Source organism: Bactrocera dorsalis, chromosome 1, assembly GCF_023373825.1.
Source record: "Bactrocera dorsalis isolate Fly_Bdor chromosome 1, ASM2337382v1, whole genome shotgun sequence".
Taxonomy (NCBI): Eukaryota; Metazoa; Arthropoda; class Insecta; order Diptera; family Tephritidae; genus Bactrocera; species Bactrocera dorsalis.
In genome coordinates this window covers 1,947,851-1,970,141 of record NC_064303.1, presented here as the reverse complement: position 1 = coordinate 1,970,141, position 22,291 = coordinate 1,947,851, and the positions used below count along the sequence as shown (strand labels likewise).

The window sequence follows — 22,291 nt, the reverse complement described above, 5'->3', positions numbered from 1 at the left end:
GCTTGTCTCTTTTGTATTTTGTTAAATGTTTTCGAGACAAAAGTTATCATAAAATCTCAATAATTAATAATAGTACCTTTTTTGAAACTTGACTGTCTTCAGCCATGGCTGTGCTCTCATTACACTGAAAACAATTTGTTATGTTTTGACGAATTCTGTTAACCCAAGCGAACATTTTTTATTACGGCAACACTCCAGCGAAAAACGTGCGAATTTATAGTATTTATTTTCAATACTAACCCAATTAATTGAAAGTTGTTACCTTTCGTTCAAACCTAAACCTATGAGTATGAGTAAAAAGCGCTTAACAGTCATCGAATTATTTTAAGGGTGCAACTTATTATCTGGAGCAAAGGTGTGGGTTAGGAGGTAAGCGTTTGGCCTAGAATTTATATTGCACTTGTACATATGTATGTGTTTGTATGTTTGTATGTATGTAAATTAAGTATATTTTTTATAATGGTGTGGTCGACTTCTTTATGAATGTGTTTCGGTTTATTATTTAAAAATTTATTATATTTACAAAACTAAAAATAACGGGGCTTTTATATATGGTATTACTCATAAAGTTTATTGCTAAACTTTTATTTGTCGTTTTTTAGTTATTATAAGCGAGTTGAATCAAAGTTTTTGAAATGGATGTAGAGCCAAAATTGAAAACAGGTTGTTACAATGAGGATTATCTCCTCATTGATTAACCGTAACTGTGAATTGGGCCACCAATTAGGCCAACATGCTCTACATAATCTGTTCTAATACGCTAACGCATGAATTATTAGTTCGCAAACTAAAAAATTATTGAAAACAGCTTCTGCCATCTGTCTCAATGGAAAAACGCCGGTGTCACATCACACGACCGATCGAAATCGGCACAAAAACAGATGTGCTTGATTTACTGAGACACTGAGGCGCTCCGGCAATAAGGCAATGCGGCGATTAAATCAGAGCCCACCAAGCCAATGTGCGGCCGCCTCGTCGGGGAGACGTTAGCCTCAAGCGCCAGCTAAATCGTGAAATATATGAGCGTTTATTTGTTTGCATGCTATGCGCGCTGTTGGCAATGCTAACAACGCTGATGATCAGCCGAAATTAAAAAAAGCAAAAAAAGAAAAAAAGATTAGAACAACAACAACATAAGTACGCAGTAATTGCTGAAGTAGTTATAAAATTGTATTTACACTGAGCGAGTGGCGAGCGACGAGTGCGAGCGCTCATAGCAAATTGGCTGCTTGTGACTTGCTGCAGCAACAACAACAACAAATGCTATAAGCTTTCGTATGGGCATAAAACAGATTCAATTATTTATTGTTTTTTTTATGTGTGTGTTGATGAGCTAATAATATTGTAATTGTGTTGGTATTGTTTTTGCTTTTATCAAGCATTTTGGAAACACTTCAACCAAATTGCTTTATAATCGCCAGAAAAGTGCTGTTTCAATATTTTATTCAAATTTTGAATGAAGAAGATGACTAAGCTAGTTAGGTGTGTAAGTGTCCCTTTATAATTGTTATAAGTACACAGTCATCATTGGCTTTTTATCGTCACAATAAATAATATTCTAGTATCTGTTTGGTTTTGTGTTTAATTAATTAATAGAAGTGTGTCGTCCGAACCGCTTATTGTTAGTTTCGATTAGAAAACTCGTTGGGCTGTGTTGTGCAAGTGAAAGCTAATTTGTTTTGTCATTTTTGTTGTTTTAAAGTGTAATTAAACAATGTTAGTTTGTCTAGACTAGACTAATTTTAATAAATTTAGCTCGTCTAAGAAATAAAGCTGCGGGAAAATTGCATGGAGATGCTCTACTACCGAAAGTGACGTAGATGTTGAAATTTGATTAGAAATGCGAAAAGACCTTTTCGACTAACCAATATTAATTGTCTTTACTACGTCACTAAAATTCATGCTTAAAGACCTATAGATGAACTCCAAGACACGAGCATCCCTTTAAAGACCTATATCTAAACGAAAGGAACCATATCGTTTAAATCTCCCTCGAATTTCTTTTTGATCGAATTTTTTTCAGACACATACTTTACTATATTACTCGCCTCAGTTTGTTTAAGTAGAAATGGATTTAGAAGGCAGTTTCTTCATTTTCTTCAATCATTCCTGCCCCTATGCTACTTCAAATCCCTGCACTCACCTTCAATTTGTGTATTTCCCTGCGTAGCTTGGCGATTTCTGCATCTCGTGCCTTTATGACATCCTTCAGTGAGACGATTTCGCCCTGCATACTCTTGATTTGGGCATCGCGATCGTCGGTGACGTTGCAACTCTTTGTCGTCACGTTGGGGCTGAAGCCACAAGTGGTCGCCATGGTGTGTGGTGATTGTGGTGTACTCAAGCCGTTTGTGTTCTTACTGCTACTGCTGTTGTTGTTGTTGTGTGCATAGGTTAATGGTGTGGGCCTTTCCATGCTGTAGACATTATACTGTGTGTTACAGTTATTTTGCTTGCTGTAGCTATTCTCATCGATTGTGTGGATTTTGGTTTTCTCCACGGGCAACACCGCCAATGAGGGCGCCAACACCAGTGCCTTCGATTTCGGTGACGATGGTGACTGTAGCTTGGGTGTCGCTGTTGTTGTCGTTGTTGGTGACGTGTTGCTGTTTGCGTTAATGCCGCCGTTGGCACGCAATATCATCGACGTTTTACGAATCTATGAATGGTTGAGCATTACAGAGTTGCAGTAATTCAGCAGTGAGTGAGTGAGACAGAGAGAATAATAAATATTAATGAAAATGATACGAATTTTATTGCCGTTTGTAAAAGTTTTGCGGTAATGAACAATTAATGGCGAAGGGTTACAAGTTTATGTGCGATTATTAATCAATAATTTGGGAATTTTTTCAACAAAAATTCAAAACTATGGAAAACTGTGGCTGAAGGAACATAAAAGTACAAACCACTGCTTCGGATGCCGAAACCAATTTTTTCACGTCCAGTAATTTTACTCAAATAAGGACATTGTTATCACATGTTAAAATATTAGTTTTGAACTTTCTATAATAATTTCCAATAACCACCGTTTTATGTTTGCTCAGCTCGGTAAAATACTTTTTTCTTGCCTCTCACAAGTCTGTGGACTCACCTGCTCATGTACATTGGCATCCTGTAATATTTTAGAGGTCTTCCTGATTAGCGGGCTAGCTGTATTGATCGGTCCTAGAATACCACTTTCAGCAAAGTATTTCTGCGCTGCATCAAAACTCGCGTCCTCAACCAGCGCTCTGGACTTAATGGGACTCGCCAACTTCTCCGTCGTTTGTATACTGTTTTCCTTGCCGAGTTGTAATTTTAAATCCGCTGCGCTGCCTACCGGTGGCGACTCAAAGTTCTTCTCGGACTCAGACGTCGAACCACCCGAGTCAATTTCGTGTGAGCGTTGTAATAAACGACGTCGCTGCTGCGCGGAACGCGGTGTACTTTGTGGCGATTGCGTTTGGTAGTGCGAACCCGGTACTGGCGAATGTTTTGGTGAGATTTTCACAAGGATGTCTGGGTGCACGGCGACGTCCAACACTTGATATTGTCCGATATTCGGTGAGGACGAACGTTTCGGTTGTTTGAATTCTAATTTACCGTCACGTGTCTTTATGACCGGCTCTTGCTGGTGTTGCACATGTATCTGTATGAGCGATTCACGCGACGGTTTCTTATTTGCATCGGTGAAGATGTAATCCGTATCTGGATGCGAATAGGACTGAAAGAACCGTTTGGCTTTGCGTTCGTTTTTACGCGTTATGGTCGGTGAGATCGCTGCCGACACAACCGGCGCAACTACAACGGCATCTGTAATTGTAGCAGTACCCGGCACTTGTAATGACTTCGCTGTGGCGTTGCGCGTTTTCTCTATAGAAGCGTGCTCGTTCTCCGTAACGCTTGCTAGCCGAAAGCTGACTGGACTGTGTTTGCGATGCGGCAATGTGGCTGACTGTCCACCGCTAGCGCTAACACCGCTGTCGAGACTATTCGAACGCCCCTCGCCTTGGCCGCCACCGCACCAGTCGAAGCTGACGTTCATGCTCTCATCGCGCGATAGTTGTGCCGATGTAGCGGACGATGTTTGCGTGGAGAGCGAGTAGAAGCCGCTCGATGTGTGTTGCGTGGAGGCGCTGTGACTGGAGAGATCCGCATTCGTGGGTGATATCGAAAAATTGAACATGCAAGGCGCGGTCGCATAACTGGAGCGTTGCGCATTCAAATTTTGTGACGTACTGCTGCTGCTGCTACCACTGCCGGCCGTATGAATGGGGGGCGGCATTGCTGGTGGACTGCTACAATTACAATTGGCAAAAAGGCTGCCACAAGTGTGACTCTTGCGAAATTTCAAGCGCAAGTTAGTGGCGCGCGGTATGGTGTTCGTGGTGGCGCCAGCGACGTCAGCCACGCCGGCACCGTAGCTGCGTAGATTGGTGGAGAGCAGTGGTGAAAGGCGGCCAAAGTGCGTCGGTGTTTCCACCTCCAAAAGTGTGGGCTTAGATTCTTCCTCTTGGCTACGCGAAATACCGAAGCGCACGCTGTGCTTCGAACTGCTCGCCTCCGTTTGGGTATTAGCTATCATTTTTGCTGTATTAGCTCGACGATTTTCTTTTTCTTTAAGTGATAAGTCAAGCGATACTTCTTCTTCTTCTTGAAGCTCACTGCTGGCTATGTGCATGTTCGTTTGGGTAATGGTGTTGGGAGATTTCTTGTTGATAGTACTAAATATGAACCGCAATAAGCGGCATGCGTTGAGAATTCAGAACTTTCAAATATTGTGCTGTCAGAACTAGTATGTGATTCAAATGTTTGCTGGTTGTAGGGTGATCTTGTGGAATTTGCGCTTAACTGATATAGAACCTGAAAATATAAAAGAATATATTTTAATAAAGAGGTTTCTTTTATAAAAGAATATTAAATATTTTCAAGAAATTATTTTACCGGAAATTTTTTATGCTATGCTAAGAACTATTGAAGAATCTTCAAGAAAATGTTTTCCTAAGAAGTTGATAATTTGCTTGAACGGCTAATATCGGACTACTACATAGCTTCCATATAATGTGAATTTTCGAAAAATAGTGCTTGTATGAAAAGTCTTTTCATTTTATCAATTTAAGAGTTATCTGCAAGCAATTGGACATGAATTATTGCCCTAGGCAATGGTACAATCTCCAAAGAAGTTGCTCAGATCGGGTCTGTAAAGCATAACGTATAGTTGCCATACAAACTGACCGATAAAAATTCATGTAAGGAATTTTTATAAATGTGAAGGGTATTTTAGCTCCTGTGCAGTCTTAGTTTACGTTTTCTTTTTGTTTTTTGTTCGACAAGCTTCTTAATGGTGATGCATTTAACATGTAACTCATTCGTTTGAAAATTGGTGCATAATTGCTTGGCTTGTCTATCAACACACACCTTGTATGTATGCACATATTATAATTACTTTTATTTTCTAGTAAGATCAATTTTTTTCCGCGCAGTCGGTGCGATTGCAAGTACAAAGTCGAATGTTAATGCTTTAAGATCAACAAATGCAAATGAAATTGATGCAATGAAGTTGGAGAAACTCCACGAGTTAGGCTTACGGATTCCTTACAGATATTTCTAACACATACTTATTTTTCAAAAATTTTTCAATTGCTATTTTTGAGAAAAAGTGAAGCTTCTCTGTTATGTGATTTGCAGATGTTTTACTAAAATATTTTCAATTGTATTTTGAGGCTTTTCTCTAAACAATACTAGAATAAACATAAATATTGTTGTGTATGCTAGTACAACAATGTCGACAATATTTACTTCGCAATCGTGAATAAGCACAAACATACATATTTACTTGGCTTGAGGCATTATTCAAGCACTTTCTTGCCTACGTACATATGTAATTATGCTTGTAGTTGTATGTGTAAATAGGCAGCTTCAGTTTTGACTAAACACAAGAGTAGTGAATTTTCTGAAGCCATCACTCATTTATTTCGTGTTTATTGACATAATTCTTATTGGATTTTACAATTAGCATTCCAGCGCAAATAGACGCAGATACTAACTAGCTTTAGCGCAGCGAATTCGATTTAATTGGCATATGATTTGTATGAGTACAAGTCGAAAAAATTCTGGAAGCCTTTATTATTATTGTGGAAAATTGTATGAGCTGCGAAGTGCAAACAGAAAGTACGAAAATGATAAACAAATGGCAAAAGAAAACAAACAACAATATGAGCAAAAATTATAGAGCACATACACAGATACATTTGTATATCGAGGCGTTCACATAAAAAGCGTACATGAACTCTTTAGCCGCACTCCAGGCAGTAATTATGGCAGCAATGATGAGATTTCTTCAAAAGATATTGAGTTTTGAAGGTCGCCATTCGGCAATATAAAGGCAGGCAATTTTAAATAAATATTTCAATAACAGCGCGATTTTCAATACAATAAATACATATATATGTTAACAATACAAACATATACATATGTAGAAGTATTTATAAAAAGCTGACAGCTGAACATTGCGCTTGGTTTGGCATGAGTTTTTGGTTCATGCCATGAAAAGCGCGTGTAAGGCTTTTCTGCTTCAAATATGACTACAGAATAAGCTCCACCTGCAATCTGTCAAAAATATATTATTATTAAACAAAATCTGGTTCATAGCGAAAGTCTTCGGCGATTAATTAATCATACGCCCTGTTGGCTAAAGAGTCTTATGCCACCTTTTGGAATGAAACAATAATTGAATTATATATATTTTCGTTTAACTTTGGTCAAACAGACCTGCAGCGCTGGAAAGAGGAATTTGCTGAAGATCATGAGCGGTAGATACATTTACCGCTGTGATTTTTATTGCGATTTGATTGTAATGTTAGGTGCGCAACTAAGTTATTGCTGTTTTTTTTAATAAAATATATTTTGTTCAAAGTAAATGGTTACAAATTAATTATTCGAAGTATTGCTCCTTCCTAGTCACAACTTTTGTGCATCTTTTCGGCAAAGCTCGAATACCATTACTGTCAAACTGTTTATCTTGTGATGCTATCCATGAATCAAGCCATTTTTCAATGTCGCTCTGTACGTGCAACGATTTCTAAGCCAGACCATGTGCCATCGAAATGATAATCGGGCGCTGCAATATCTTTGTAATATGGTGGGTTGGGCAGGACTTTTTATTTTAGCGTTTTGAGAAAGGTTTTAACCAGTTGTTATGCAGCAGAAACATTATTCGTGCCTCTACTGATGTGGTGAGGTCATAAGAAGGCCAAGTTCCTTGTTTTTGAATCATTCCTAGCGCATGTAGTCGCATTGAAATGAGCTGTTGACCATTGAAATCACTTTTCAATGCTTAAGCAAGCTCCTATTGCATAAAACAGGTATCTTTGCACCCTTATGTTACATCTAGTGGCCATCTAGAGGAACCGCGACTTTGCGTTCTAACTTTCCTTTATTCATTTCAGCTAAGGGGTATGGAACCAAGTGGATCAACTGGAGGACACTCTGGGCTGTCATGACCGCCCGCCTACCCCCACTAAGAGCGTGGAAATCGTCAAGAATGTAACTGGTCGTATTTCCTTAAAAACAGAAGCCATCCTACACGCGAACGGCCCTTAATATCGAAATCGCTGTCTTTGAAGCGACGAAATCAACCACGGCTTGCTGTTTCACTTGCAGCACCTCCGTAATCTTTTTGGAGTTTCCGTTGTGCTTGTTCTTTGAATGAAAGAGGAAAATCAATACTTCTCTCAAAAATCGGATATATTTGCGCAACCAAAAGACACTTAAAAAATTCACTAATGTGGAAATTCAGTTTCTTTTTCAAATGTTTAGAATGAGTTTATCACGTTTTGGATATATCAATCACTAAAAGCCAGAGCCATATATTGACAAATGGCGAGAAGTTGTTTAACACCTCTAAGAAAACCTCTCCAAGTATGAGCTCATAATTATAAAGGAATTTTTTGCTTTTTATCAGATAGAAAAATTCATTTTTATATTTGTAATATGTTGAAGGAAACGTAGGAGATGAGACCCTTTAAAATCATGAAAAAATTATCAGAGTGATGAGCTTCTATTGAAATAAATAATGCTTAAAACTTCTCTAATCAAAGCGCTGCCGATTGTAGAGTGAACGCATGCCGCTACACAAACAAAAGAAAAGCGCGCTACTTCAGACATGCCTAGAAATATGCAATAATTTTGTAAATATGGCACGTGCCGCCTAAAAGCACACGACAAGAAACAGTTCAGCAAAGCTAAGGAGTGAGCTGCGCGCAATCGAGCGCAAAAATTATGGGTTTCTCCCACGAATTCAGTCATAATTTGCGACGAAAAATATAAATAAATGAGAACAAGCGATGAGTGAGTTGATAAAATGCTTAGATGGAGCTTAACACGTCGACGCCACAAACACTCACACCAACATACTAAAACAGTAAATGAGCTGAGTGTGCGCGCTGAGTGAGTGAAAATGAGCCACCGTGACTATAAGCGGTTGAGTGTGTGTGTGTGTGTAGCCGTAATTATGCCTAGGCACGAGACTATCGCACCGACTGACAACACGCTTAAGAGATAATGTGCACTTGTCTTGGCTGCCGTCAATTGCGTGAATGCCTGTCAATTAAATATTTCATTTACTTTATACTTTTCGTTTTAGTTTGTTTGCTCTTGGACGCCGTAAAAGGCGCTGGGCGGCGAAAATTTGAATTTATTGAGACGCATTGGGGTAGGCAAATATTAGAGCGCCGCACAATTCCCCAATGAATCAACAATGCGTGGCCAAGCTCAGTGACATTGACCGCGGCTGTCTACCGAAACAGACACTGTGCCAGTTCAAGTGTCATTTGCGACGCCATCAATCAAATTACAGCGGTTGGTGGGAGAAAATGCGCGGACTTGCTGGGGTTTATAGCACACTACAGCACCCATAAATTAATATTGGCATGCTGCTTGGCTAATTTTATATGTGTGAGTGCTTACACGCCTATATTTTACAAAGCGCATATTTTATTGTTACTTCCATAATATCTATGCTTGATAGAAAGCTTAGCGCTCGTGATTTTGCCTTTCGCGCTTTAAATTTTTTCCTTGTTTCGCAGCTGCTGGAAAGCTTTACAGGTTAATTGCTTGGAATGTGCCGCACAAGTGACTAACAATAGGTGACTAGCAGTGACACGGTGACGTGTGTGTCTTGACAGCGCTGTCACTCGTGCTGCCAAAACCCGAAAGCTATTATCAATTGACTATCTTCCGCTTTCGCATGTTTATGGCGTATGTGTGCGTGAAGTATGTGCATATGCTTAAGTATCTGCTTGTGTGTTTGCAAATAAGAATTCAGCTTTGAGTGCAAAGATTATCTGCCACGTTGGCAAACGTGAGCCGATCACGCGATGTGACGCGAACTTAACTGCAGTCAGCTTGACGGGGTTGGACTCACAAGTGACGGTGGAGTATATATATTTTAAGTAAGGAAATAATCGTCAAAGTCTTTGTAAAGTTGAATTCTGGAGTTCCAATTTCTTTTATCACCACTTGATATCACTTCCGTTTATATATTAAGTTAAATGGTAACAGTCAACAATTGAGGGGCTGCGGGACGAAACAACTTCTAACACTTTCGATTGAAGTTTGTGAGCTTTTTAGTTTGTAAAATGTAGACTAGGGTTATTCACTATAATTTTTTTTTTTTAATGAAAGAGTTTTCATTAGATATATATGCATATATAGTAACCCTAGATGCAGGCAAGTGTCTGCAGTTTCGATAGTTAAAGTCCTACCGAAGTCTGCTATGCTTTCGAAGCCCAGTTACCGCTCCAAACGTAATAATCGGTCTCAAGATCATTGGGTGACATTCATTTTATAATCCTTGGCTTGCTGCCACGAATTTCCCGGGAAGTCGATTGCACAACAGGAGTGCTTTTGTGACATCCAATATAGTTAGATCCACATGCTATTCCCAACTAAGAATGGAATTCAGAAGGACACACAGATATTTGACTAAATAAGTCAATTTCTAACTCTCCGCCTCCAAGGGTTAAGTTCCTAGGTTTTGGTAGGAAGGAAGGGAGACTAATTAACATTAAGGATTCTGCCAATGAATAATTCTTCCTTCCTACTTTGGGTATGAAGATTATCTGCTATGGTTGAAGGATATACGCCAACGGCTGTCTCTCATCAGCCGAATATGGTGGAGTAGTAAGACTTGCTTATCCTATCCAGAGATAAAGTTTTGTTAATCATCAACCTCGGAGCATGCTCTGAATTCTTCCCATTCTAGTTTACCAAGTTTTTGAAAGCGGTATCTTAGAGGTAGAACTCCTGTAATGATCCCTCTTAGTTCCCTCTAATCTTAAATTTTTGGTGAGTCCACCATCAACACTATCCCAAAGTACTTTTGTAGTATAGCGTGCCTTGCCAGTGTTCTAAGACCTGAAGTTTTCCTCTATAGTCCATTGCCTCAAGAAACCCTTGAAGCAGCTCTTTGGTCTAACGCAGCTAAGAAGAACTGCATTCCTGGATGCCAGCAAGCTGGCGAAATAGTCTTCCTTTCTGTTTGCTTCTATTCCCATATGACTGGGTACCTAGATGAATTTTACCGAGCTAAAATCTAGTTATTGCCTCCTTGCATAACCTAAAGCACTGATACTTGGCGTATGGATCACATAGGATATATAGATTTGGCCTTCGGAATTGTCGATTACAGAACCATCAGGTCACTCATTTCCACTAGGAAATAAATACTTCTCTCTCCCTAACTCCCCATGAATCTTGTTTTCATGATCATATTGGTAAAAAGCAAGAATGCCGGGTCTGCCTTCAATACCTAACACCTTGAGCCGACTGGCTGTAAGCATTGCATCTCACTAGATCTAGAATATGTATTAGCAGGATATAGAATATGATCACAAGAGCCTTTGTTTCACTGAGTCCACAATTCGCAGGAAGCACTCCTCTGCACTTCTTCCAGGGGCTTAACGCGGCACTTAATTTACGAATATACTTCCTCTATAACCCTTATAATCGTTCATCTAAATGCCAATGAATCACTTCAATTTTTTGAATGTTCTTTATAAATAATGCGCAGATTTTAAGAAAACAAAAATTTATTATTAAAATGTATATTGTGTATAAAAATATTCCCCTAGATGCCACATAATTCTCGTATTTACCTCGAAGTCATTATTTCACATTTTCAATAAACAAGTCTACTTCAACAGGCACCATGTTGCATCATGCAATCGAAATGCACACAAATTTATAAGATTCTCCACAGCTCCTCGGTGAGTGGCTTCCCGCTAAAGTGCAGTTCAAGTACATCACAAATATAAATAAATAACTGTACACAACTAATTTATTTGTTTAAAAATAGTAATTTGAATTACAAGCGCTATCTTTGTAATTACGTACGTACTATACTTAGCATTGGGCGAAAAAGTTTATTAACCCTCGTAGAGTAGAAACACATACACACGCACCCATACAAAGTAGTGCATTCCCAAGGCCGTCAGCGATAAGCGCTTCAGAGCAGATGGCTCTGCAGTGAGTGACGTGCTTTATGGCATTCTTCGCTGAATATTTATTTATGTAATATTTCTACTTTCATTGACTGTTTTATTAGTAGCCAATTCGTTTTATTTTTATTATTATTACACTTTAATTTTATTCACATGCGTACTTATTCGGAATTTATTAATGAGAGCATTTCTCTTTTCACTTTTCCTCATGCTGCGCTCTTTACGCAGTCACACGCGAGACTTTGCTCAGCGTCGCCGTTCATTCATTATTCAATTCTTGTCAGTTTGCCAAAAGACGACCGAAGTGCCACGTGAATTGGCAACCCCTGCCGTGCATGTTTTGATCTTGCTGCTTACTCTTGTTATCGATCACTGCGGTAGACGTATTTTAGTTGAATTTTTATTCATGAACAAACAGCTACGCAGTCGGTTGCAAACTATTTTTGAGAGTTCAGCTGCTATCTCTTAAAAAAGCTTTAAGTGGCCTTTTAAATCATATATTTATTTAAAATAAAATCATACAACACAACTAAATTGGGAGTATTGTATGTATATGAGAAACACTGTGATTGAAATATTGTAGTAGCTTGAAACGTTTTGAGGAATATTTTTGATCACTTTAAGTATACTTATAGACTAGTACTGTTATCTTTTTCTGAAGTGTTTTATTAATGTTAAGGCGGTGTTTAAAAAATTTGGTCGATAAGACCACTGACTTAGACTCAGAGTAGACACTTGTATACCTGTATACTTAGGTATAATTATATATAGCTATATTGTCATTATTATCAAAAGTACTTTTTAATCCTAGCAACATTTTCTAATCTGTATAAGATTTATATAAACCTCTTGAACAGTGAAAGTGTGGGTTAACGGAAAAATACTAAAGTAGGTAACGCTATTATAGGTTACTTGTGGGTAAAGTAATAAATTGTGGTTCCAATATGGTGCCAAGTAGATGTACTATTATATTATATTATATAGCCCTTTTGACAGATCACGCGTGAGTCAAGCTGTCATGTTATTTTTGGTGGCTTGGTGGACGGTTTGGCATTTCATCATGGAAAAACTTACGCCTAACAACGTTTACAAATCGTTCAACTTTATTAGAAAAATTCACGTTCTGTAAAGAATGTGTTTCACGCGATTCGTTCAAACTATAGTGAACATAATCGGCCTACTGAGCATACTATTGAGAACACCATCCCATCCCATCTTGAGACCAGCATTCATTATTGAATAATATTTGACCGAACAGACCCCGTCCGGCACGTAGTGAAGAAAATATAGCAGTCGTAGCTGAAAGTATACACGAAGACCGTGGAGAGTCGATCCGGCGCCGTTCGCAACAACTTGGAATGACGTACGGAACGACTTGTCACAATTGACGTTGAGATCTTACATTGAAAATGTACAAAATACAGCTTCAATGGAAGAACTGAAGACGCTCGACCTTTCCATGTCACATCGCTTCACTCTATTCAGCGATGAGGCCCATTTCTGGCTCAATGAACATGTAAACAAGCAATATTGGCGCATTTAGGACAAAAAGAAATTTGAAGAGATTCAAGATCTACCATTACATCCAGAAAAAACAACAGTTTCGTGTGGTTTGTGGACCGGTGGAATTGTCGTTTTAATTCCTGTAAAAATGAAGCCAATGGCGGCCCGTATTGCGTCATGATAACCGATTATTTGAAGCCTGAAATTGAAGCTCATGATCTCGGCGCCATTTGGTTTCAGCAGCCACTTCCCACACATCGCTTCAATCAGTGGATTAATTGAGAAAATACTTCGGTGATCATATAATTACATGTTTTGGGCTGGTCGATTGGCCACCAAGATTGTGTAATATAACACCGTTAGACTTTTTCCTTTGGGAATGTATAAAGTCTAAACCCTATGGAGACAATCTCGTTTCGATTCAGGCTTTGGTGCAAAACATTACGCTTGTAATTCGCCAGTTACCACTCGAAATGCTGGAAAGAGTCATCAAAAATTCAACTCAATGGATGGACCATCTGAGACCTAGCCACAGCCAACAATTTTAAAAGATAATCTTCAAAAGATAAATGCCAAATAATGTTTTTTCGAATGATAGCTAACATTCCCCATTAAATTTGAGGATTCTGTGTTTTTTATTTAAATGAAATCGAAATGCATAACCCTTTACTTATGCAAAACAGAAAATTCGAGATTTTGAAATCACGATTTGAATTGTTGTGAAAGGAAGTCCAACAGGAAGCACTACATATTATTTTCTTCTAGTGATGTCCCCACTATATCATGAGTTTCAATCACCTTTCTTGATACTTCCTGCCACCTGGAATGATTAATATTTATCACCAATTTTTTTCCAATTCTCTTTTTTCATGCATTTTAGATTTCAATTTGTTTCCTCACCATTTAACAGCAACTCAGTGAAACTCGCCAAGCTCATAACTTAATTAATGGTTAATAAATTACAAATTTGATGAATGAGTTTGTATATCACGCGATTAGCCCGTGTGCAGAGCGTTAAAGCACATAATAATTTACGTTTAGCGCTGTTTCTTGAAGCAGAGCGACCAATTAGTGTTCGCACGAAAATATTCATAAATCCAGCTTTTTGTTGTTGTACAAATATTTTTGAAAATTCAAATTTGAAAAAAACATAATTTTTGCGGCTCTGAATATTAAAGAGCAGTGGATATGCTTTAAATTATTCTGAACAATTTTAAGAAGCAAAAATTTGATAATGAATTTTAAAAAAATAAAAATAAAAAAAACAAATTATTTATACATACATATGTACATTACTTTTGCCGCTTGACTATAAGCTAGTCGGCGCGTGTAGTATTCAACAGCGCACAGCAAGCGCTAGAATATTTCGCATAAATCAAAAAAATTCTGTTTTGAAATGAAAAAGTAATTTAGTGTGGCAAGTTTGTACAGTTATGTCATACATGATGCTTTCAGATAAATAAATTATGCAGCTGTTTCAGTGTCAATCAAATATTTAAGCCATTTACAGTTATGCGTACATATGTATTTTGTATTTTGAGGTGAAATATTGTCTAGAATGAAAGGCTAAGAAAGAAAGTGAAATGTGGGAAATAATTTCTGGTATAAATATAATATGAAGATAAGCGAATAAAATACACAAACATATATATAGAGAGATGTTTTGAAGAGACTTTTCTCTTAAACTATTTTAGCTTCTAAGCTGCAACCAAGAGTAACGACATGAAAATCTAATGTATTTTGCGTATTTTTAGGTTAGGTTAGGTTAATCTGGTAGGCCAATAAGCCACGCATAGACCAGTTTGGTCCTTTGCGATACCAGATGGAGTTCACTTGCTAAGTCCAAGAGGAGTAGTCATCGTTTAGAATGCCTGCGCTTGACGCGAATTTTAACAGACTCTGCGGCCTCACTATCGATACCTCCTCCAGTGTATCATACCGTGGGGACCCCAGATGCTTACAGCGTAGTCTTGCCAATGCGTGACAAGTGCTCAAGAGATGCTTCATTACTTCTCTGGTGCCCTGCTCTAGACATTTCCTGCAGTCTTCACGATCTGTCAGCTCCATTTTGCGGACGCGTGTCGCCCCTAGACAGTGACCAGTTAGTATTCTTATTATGCTCCTACAGTTTCTCCTATCGAGTGCTAATAGGAATGCTGGGTACTTCCGATCTATAGTTTAGTTCATGACTTTTGCAGTTTTGCTCCCTGGTAGCATGTTCCATCGGGTTTTGATTTTTTCACCATGATTCTGTCGTGATCGTCGTATAGAGACTGCATGGGTTTCTCAATGTTGATCACGTTTTCGGACGTTAGCCCTACACCAACCTTGGAAATCTCGTTCACTATTTCATTGCCTTCGATGCCTTTGTTACCTGGCACCCAGTAGAAGTTAAGTTGCTTACTTTTGGCCACACTTTCTACTAGTACTTAACTTTCCAAGACACTTTTACCGATATGTGATGCGAGGTTACTGCCTTGATTGTGATCAAAAATCAGAATTATATTAATTTTTTTTGAGTTTTTTAATATCTTTGAACAATCAAGAAAATATAATTTTTTTTGTCAAATATATTATATTCGAATACGTAACCCATTCGTATAAAAAAATTCAAAATTCATTACATAAAGTTGTAAACTTATTAGCTTCAATTTGTTTTCGCTGAATTCCTCAAAGTAATTGCAAATCACATTCGATACTCGTATGCACGAGCGTTTACGGCGCCGGCAATTACGCGGTCGCGAAAATTTGCTTTGTTGACAGTCAACACCGTTGCAAACGTCATAGCGGCAGCGTTGCATGCGCCAATAACAAAAACATAAAAAGGCAATAAAAGATAGAATAAGCGAGATAGCTTACAAAGCAGCTGACTTGGTTAACAATTGGCACACAGCCGCTTGACGGCAGTTGCAGTTGGTAATGACAGATGCCGCAAATACAATTCCAAGAAAAATAACACACAAAAATAGACAATACAATACAAAAATAGATAAACAATTTGAATAGATAAGTTATTTTAATGAGAATAGAGGTGTCTTTTACGTGAGATTTGAAATTACTTTGTACTGTACTTTTCTAAATGCGGTTTGCTTCTGATTACTCGAGCGCTATTTTTAGACCAGAAGAAATCTCTCAGCAAACACAAATTACGCGATTGCGTTGGCAGGAAGTTTGCACTGTGAGTAGAGTTTTTATGATTTATGTGCAAATGTGTACATATGGACTACTTACATACACATACAGATGTACTTGTTTATAGAGACATGTGCTCAGTCTTCGCCACTCTGTTTGTTTTCCAGTCGAAGCTATCGCGTCTCGTGAAAAATGATCGGCGCGTATGTGGTTTGTCAAATTTAATTAACACATTGTCAGCGTTGACAGGCGGAAAATTCATAACAACAACATTTGCGGTTGACGATGTTATAGATATCGGTATGCAGCTGATTGCTGATACTTTGAGTTGAGCTACTTTTGATTTGGACCAAAGTACGCGCCTTTTTTTGTGCTGTACTCTCTTTGGTACAGCACTCTGAGTCTGAAACCCAGCGGTTAGCAGGAGAGCGTGAGTTCTGTTACAGAATGACAACTGGTCTGTGATTAACTAGTAATAGTAACAACTAATATGTGGTCAAAGCAAGTTCGATTTAGCAAATTTTGAGATCCTATTTTGCTGCTCAGCGCTTTAATTGTAAATAATGTGGAGTTACGCACAAGCTGCTGTTCCGAAATGATATAGCGCTTATTATAAATTTCGGCCAGACATGCATTTTTTTAAATATCATAATTTTAGTTGAGCTTTCAAGGTTTATTTTCTTTAATATTTTTAAAAAATTTTCTGTAGTTATTTTTGCATTTAATTATAAATAGCATCACCTATAAATAAAATAAGCTTAAGATGCCTTCGCTTGTGTGCTATAAACGTATATTTGATATATTTATGTATTTGTGGCTTAATTTAAACGCTAAAAATAGCTTTCGAGGTTTGTTAGCCATTGTGACTAGCTGCCGCCTGAAAGTAATCGCAAAATCTGAAGAGCGTCTGATATGCCAGTTTTTCGTATATACTTAGATACGCATATAAATAACCACAATTAGATGTATGTACGTAAGTAGGTACGTACATACTGATTTAAAATTATACATATACACATACAAAAATATATATGTTTACTTGTATGTGTTTGTGTGAGTGTTTGTAAACTAATATGCGAATTAAATGGTTTATAAGCGTCGGAGCGTTAAGTGACACTTGGACTGGTGCGCATTTCATGAATAAAGCAAAAAAGTAAATAAATATGTATATTTATGTACATTGTATGTGCATAATAAGTATGATAAGTGCACACCGCTCTAGAAGCAAATGTAAATATTAAATTACTTTCTCGCTGCTTTTTAGATATTATAAACAAAAAGAGCTTTAATTAAATTTCATGCAAAAACTGATTAGGAAGCATTGTTGTTGTAGATTATTTGTTGGTTTAAAGTTCTTAAGGCTAATTTAAGTATTTTGTGCTTTTATATACGTTAGGAGAAATCGTTTCAATGTCACGTACAAAGTGATAAAAATCAAAGAAGTTATACAATGAGAAAAAAAAATTAAAAAAAAAAATGAAAAAAATAAAAGGAAATAAAAAAAAAATTTCTAAAAAAATTTGTTTAAAAAATATTTATTCAAAAAATATTTATTCAAAAATTTGTATTTAAAAAATATTTACTTAAAAAACATTTATTTAAAAAAAAATACCAAATTATAAAAATTAACACCAAAGCCGAAGGTGTTCTAGTACATACATACCATAGTTCTGTAAGTGCTTTTGGCAAGCTACTTTTCACCAACGAGCAAGTTTAAAAGCCAAATTAGCAATTTTTGCAAATAGTTTAAAGGCTGTTAATCCAAAAAGGAAAAAAATTAGCAATTGAATTTACCACTCCGCTGGTATTCACATGCATTATTAGCAATAACATTTTTTACAGACTTTATTGATCTTCGTCATTGATTCAAAATCACGCAGCGATTTAAGTAGAAATAAGCTGTGAAAATTACTTGAGCATGATTTGCCACTTTAATGCACCATATATCATCGCTTAATATGCATATACATACATACATACATATGTACATCATCAAGTCCATTAAGACTTCATATACATATATTATATACAGTCAATTAATACAATATAATAAGCAATAAGCACACGTGCAGGTTATCAATAGAAATGTTTAAAGTACACTTAACACATTCGGATAAAAAGCGAGTAGCTGCAGGGGAGAAAAATACATCGATACAATTTGTAACAAATACATATACATAGAAATATCGACATAAAAAAGGAGTAAGAAGCTTGAAGAAAAAAATACTGTTTAAGTTAGTCAGACTGTATCTTAAAATTTTTAGTAGTCGAAAAAGTCTTTTCGTGTTTTTTTAATATTGTATATGTCGTTGCAGTCGTATATCTCTAGTGCTACCAATCTCCATATATTGTTGGAAAGGTGAGATTTTAAGCTTCATTCGGTATATTTTGAAATTTTTGTATAAAAATTATACACGCTGATGGAATAGTGTCTCCAGGAGAAAAATTGCAATAAGTGGTCGACCCGATACGAAAATACTTTTTCGACTACCCAATATGTTAACATACTTATGTACATATACTATACGAATATGCCACAGAGCTGTTAATATGACGAATTCTATATGACTGAAACTTATGAACACATGGGCCCTCAGCTAATGACACGCTGCCATAAATTAATTAGCTATACTGTCCGCACTCAATAAGTAAGATCTCAGAGTCAGAATAAGGATAGTCTGAGCGGGTAATTCTTTCTGTCGAACCATGTAAATTAACCACAAACAAAAGAAATTCATATTAAAACCAAGTTTCCAGTAGTTTAAAGAACAATCACAACAATTTGACTGCCTTCCGATAAGAAATTATAAAATCTCTGCAGAAGTACAGCGCACTTGAGAAGGCCAGTAGCGGTAATAAATGTTTAGGGCTGCTATAAATGCTCTACAAAGTCATATGGTAAGCAAACTATGAGTCAGTCATGTTCTTGGCACGCACTCTTCGATAATGAGACATAACGTGAGCGATAAGTGGCGATAAGGTCGATTAAAATTGCAGCAAAATGTAGTAAAACACCGTGGTATTATCGAAGAAAGGCTTTGTTTAACTAATAACTGAAAATATGTGCGCATATTTCGTTGGCGATAAATTGATTTGGTTTCGTTGAATAAAAGTGGTCTACGACCTAGACCTTATGGCCTTGGTGTATAAAAAGCAGAAGCGAGCAGAGAAATGTCGAATCGAAGACAGCTATTGTAAATAGTGAATAATGTCGCTCGTTTATCTACGAATCTGCTGTCTGAAATTGCAATTTTTGTTTGTGTGTATGTTGTCTAAATATTCCATGATTTTTATGAGATTCGTATTTGCCTATAGGTGTGGGTCTGTTGACTGAAGTAATTAACATTATTCGGCAAATTTAATTTGCTACCGTGCTCTCTCAGCTCAAAACAAAAAATGAAAAAATGTTAAAAATAATAAATAAGACAAACAAATGATCTAGCAACGTTTTAGATAAAAATATTTGCCCATAGGATTAGTATTAAAGACGCGGCGGTATATTATGGTACAATTGTGTTTATTAACTTAATTTGAACACTGCAAAAGCCCATTCACATATAACTCTCCTCGCGTTGCGTGACAGTTCCTACCGAAACTATGAAGCGAATGAAGCAAAAGGTATACCACACTTTTCCTTTAGTGTTTCTATCTAATAAAAATGGAGATTGTTACTTGGCTAAATGTGAAAAGATGAGAGTTGCCTTGCTTCGCGTTGAAAACTTTTTATTTGAATGTACTGTCAAAATAACTGTCTAATGCAAAGCGAAGGAAAAGTTTTATTTGAAATTGCCATAAATAAATGGGATAGATAATGTCAAAGAAGTTCCCGGATGGCGCGGAAACCTGCGACAGATATATTCACAATCGCTAATAGAGTGGGAGAGCGAATCTATTGCTCGGAGGTGGAACTCTGGCAATCCATCAAGCTTCCGAAATACTGCATTATTTTACATGCAGAAGTTTTCGCAGTTCGAAAAGTAGCTGAGATAGCTAACAACGCTGGAAACAACGTAAAAACGATAAATATACTTCGATGGCTAGACAGCCATTAAGGCAATAATCTCACATCGCATCAAAGAGTGTTCTTAGAAGCAGGGAAATGTTTTAAGTACATACTGGATCGACAAGATCATATGTAAGGGCCCCTTCGGAAAACTCGCTTGCTACTTACTCGAACAGTCTTGAAAGGACAGCCAGACGGCTGTCGGCCTTTTGACAGGTCACAACCTACTGGTATCATATGCGAGCCGGATGGGCATAATTAGTGACGATACAGTCAGATAGTGCAGAGAAGTTGATATGAGAGAGACGGTAGAATACATCTTATGCCTGTGACCAGCACTATTTAGAACTCGTCTTAAGTATCTAGGAGCTTTGGAGTTCAAGAATCTAGACGAAACCTTCATCTGGTATTATGTATGGCATGATAACCGGCCAGTATAACTTAAATTACATGTAAAAGCAACAACAAAGTTATCAAATTGAAGTCGTATAAGAGAGAGAGAGAGAGAGACAAGAGAGTATGCGAACACCTCATTAAAATGGTATAATTGCTATCATCAATGTTCCATAGTTTTGTTTTGGATATTCTACATCAATATCGCTATTGTGAGTAGCTCAAATGACAAATGAAAATGCAGATTTGTTTTGTTTTTTTTTGATTTTGAAAACTGAAGACCCAAAATCAAATTAAAATAGTTTTCTGTTTGTTAGCACATCTCATATAGTTTGTTCGTTTGGCTACTCTCCAAAGCTTGGCGCATCGAAGACTGCTCTTGTCACTGCTGGGAAAGTCTATATTCGTTTATCTACTTTATATATTTTTTATGTACTTAGTATGGTAAGAATGTATGTATGAGTAAATTTGTAGATTTGTCACCGAATATCCGTTAAAATTTATAGATTTTATGATAAGATCTACTTTAACTGCGAGTCATGTTGTTGAATTCTTAAGAATACCAAAAATGACAAAAGCTTATTTTTGTATGTGGAAAAATTTAAATCCTAATTAAATCTGGTGGATAATTTAAATTAAGATATTTTATTTTATTTATCTTAACAGACTTGTGAACTTGACCTTTCTCATGCTAGTCGGTTACTATTCTAAGCTGTTTTTCATTTGAAGGACGTTGGATCTTCGTTTACTTAAACTCTTTTCAAAACAAATCCTTAGTAATAGAACACTTTCTAAGAGAATTATGAAGGTCGTGAACAATAATAAGTAGTTCTTCTTTACTAGATACGTAGTCAGATTTCCCGCTCTCTCTTCCGCGTCTTCCGGACAATAAGCGCAAAACTAGCAGCTTTTTGAACTAAAACTTTACTTTTAACAAATTTGCTAAATATTCATATAAATTCTTTATGCATTTATGGAAATGAGTTAAATACATATACTTTTTATTGCGGGCTTTACTTGCTTTGTTTTTTTTCCTTTTTTTTGTGCGCAAATAAATTCACTTACTCATTGCCCTTTTGTGCCAAACTTAAGTGCTCCACTTAATGCATTACTATGCAATTATTTACTTTTATAATTAATATAGCACGTGCTAACGAGACGATTTTCGCCATTGCCAGTCAATGCTAACGGTAAGCGGTTGGGAGGGGCGCGCGCCGACACATTTTAGCCATGGAATTTATATGGCATGCAAATAAGTAGATCAAAAGTGTACTTCCAGCAAGGTTGTTGTTATTGTGGGGTAGAATTAAGCACAAATGATGTGTTAAGAAATTATTGCAATTACAAAGTTGGAATCGCTATTAAGCAACTATGTATATATTTACACCTTTTGCGGCGACAGTATACGCCCGGCTAAACAGTTCATATGAATTCTGTTAAATTGAAAGCGGCAGACTGCTTGACAGTATATTTCCGACCATTATTGTGGATTTCCATAAATTTAGTATATCATAACTCTGCTTCTGCTTGAAATTTGCATTTCTAAATTTAACCGTCTACTTGTGTCCAACTTTATGGCCGCGATAATTTTAGCCCCTTTTGTCATGCAGCGGTCCTTCAAAGAGTGTAGAGTCCACTATCGGCTGTAACCGTCAGTTTCAGGCCATATTGGATTTGTTGCTTCGCCGTTTGACCTCATCATCATAAGCATACAATAAGGGTTATGTCTGTGTGTGTTTGGGCCGCTAACCTATTTTGAGCAGAAAATGTAAATTTCTTT

The 22,291-nt window shown here is 37.1% G+C and overlaps 1 protein-coding gene across 2 annotated transcripts in view; it reads right to left on the bottom strand.

Moving 5' to 3' along the window:
- LOC105232310 (cGMP-dependent protein kinase, isozyme 1) overlaps positions 1 to 22,291 on the bottom strand; it is a 53,666-nt gene that overhangs the window by 10,669 nt on the left and 20,706 nt on the right. For both annotated transcript variants that reach the window (XM_049456755.1, XM_011213961.4), the window contains exons 2-3: positions 3,092 to 4,842; positions 2,144 to 2,659 (exon numbers count right to left, since the gene is read on the bottom strand). In XM_049456755.1, coding sequence (XP_049312712.1) covers positions 2,144 to 2,659; positions 3,092 to 4,660 — 2,085 coding nt within the window. In that variant the 5' untranslated portion in view covers positions 4,661 to 4,842. The remainder of the gene's footprint in view (positions 1 to 2,143; positions 2,660 to 3,091; positions 4,843 to 22,291) is intronic.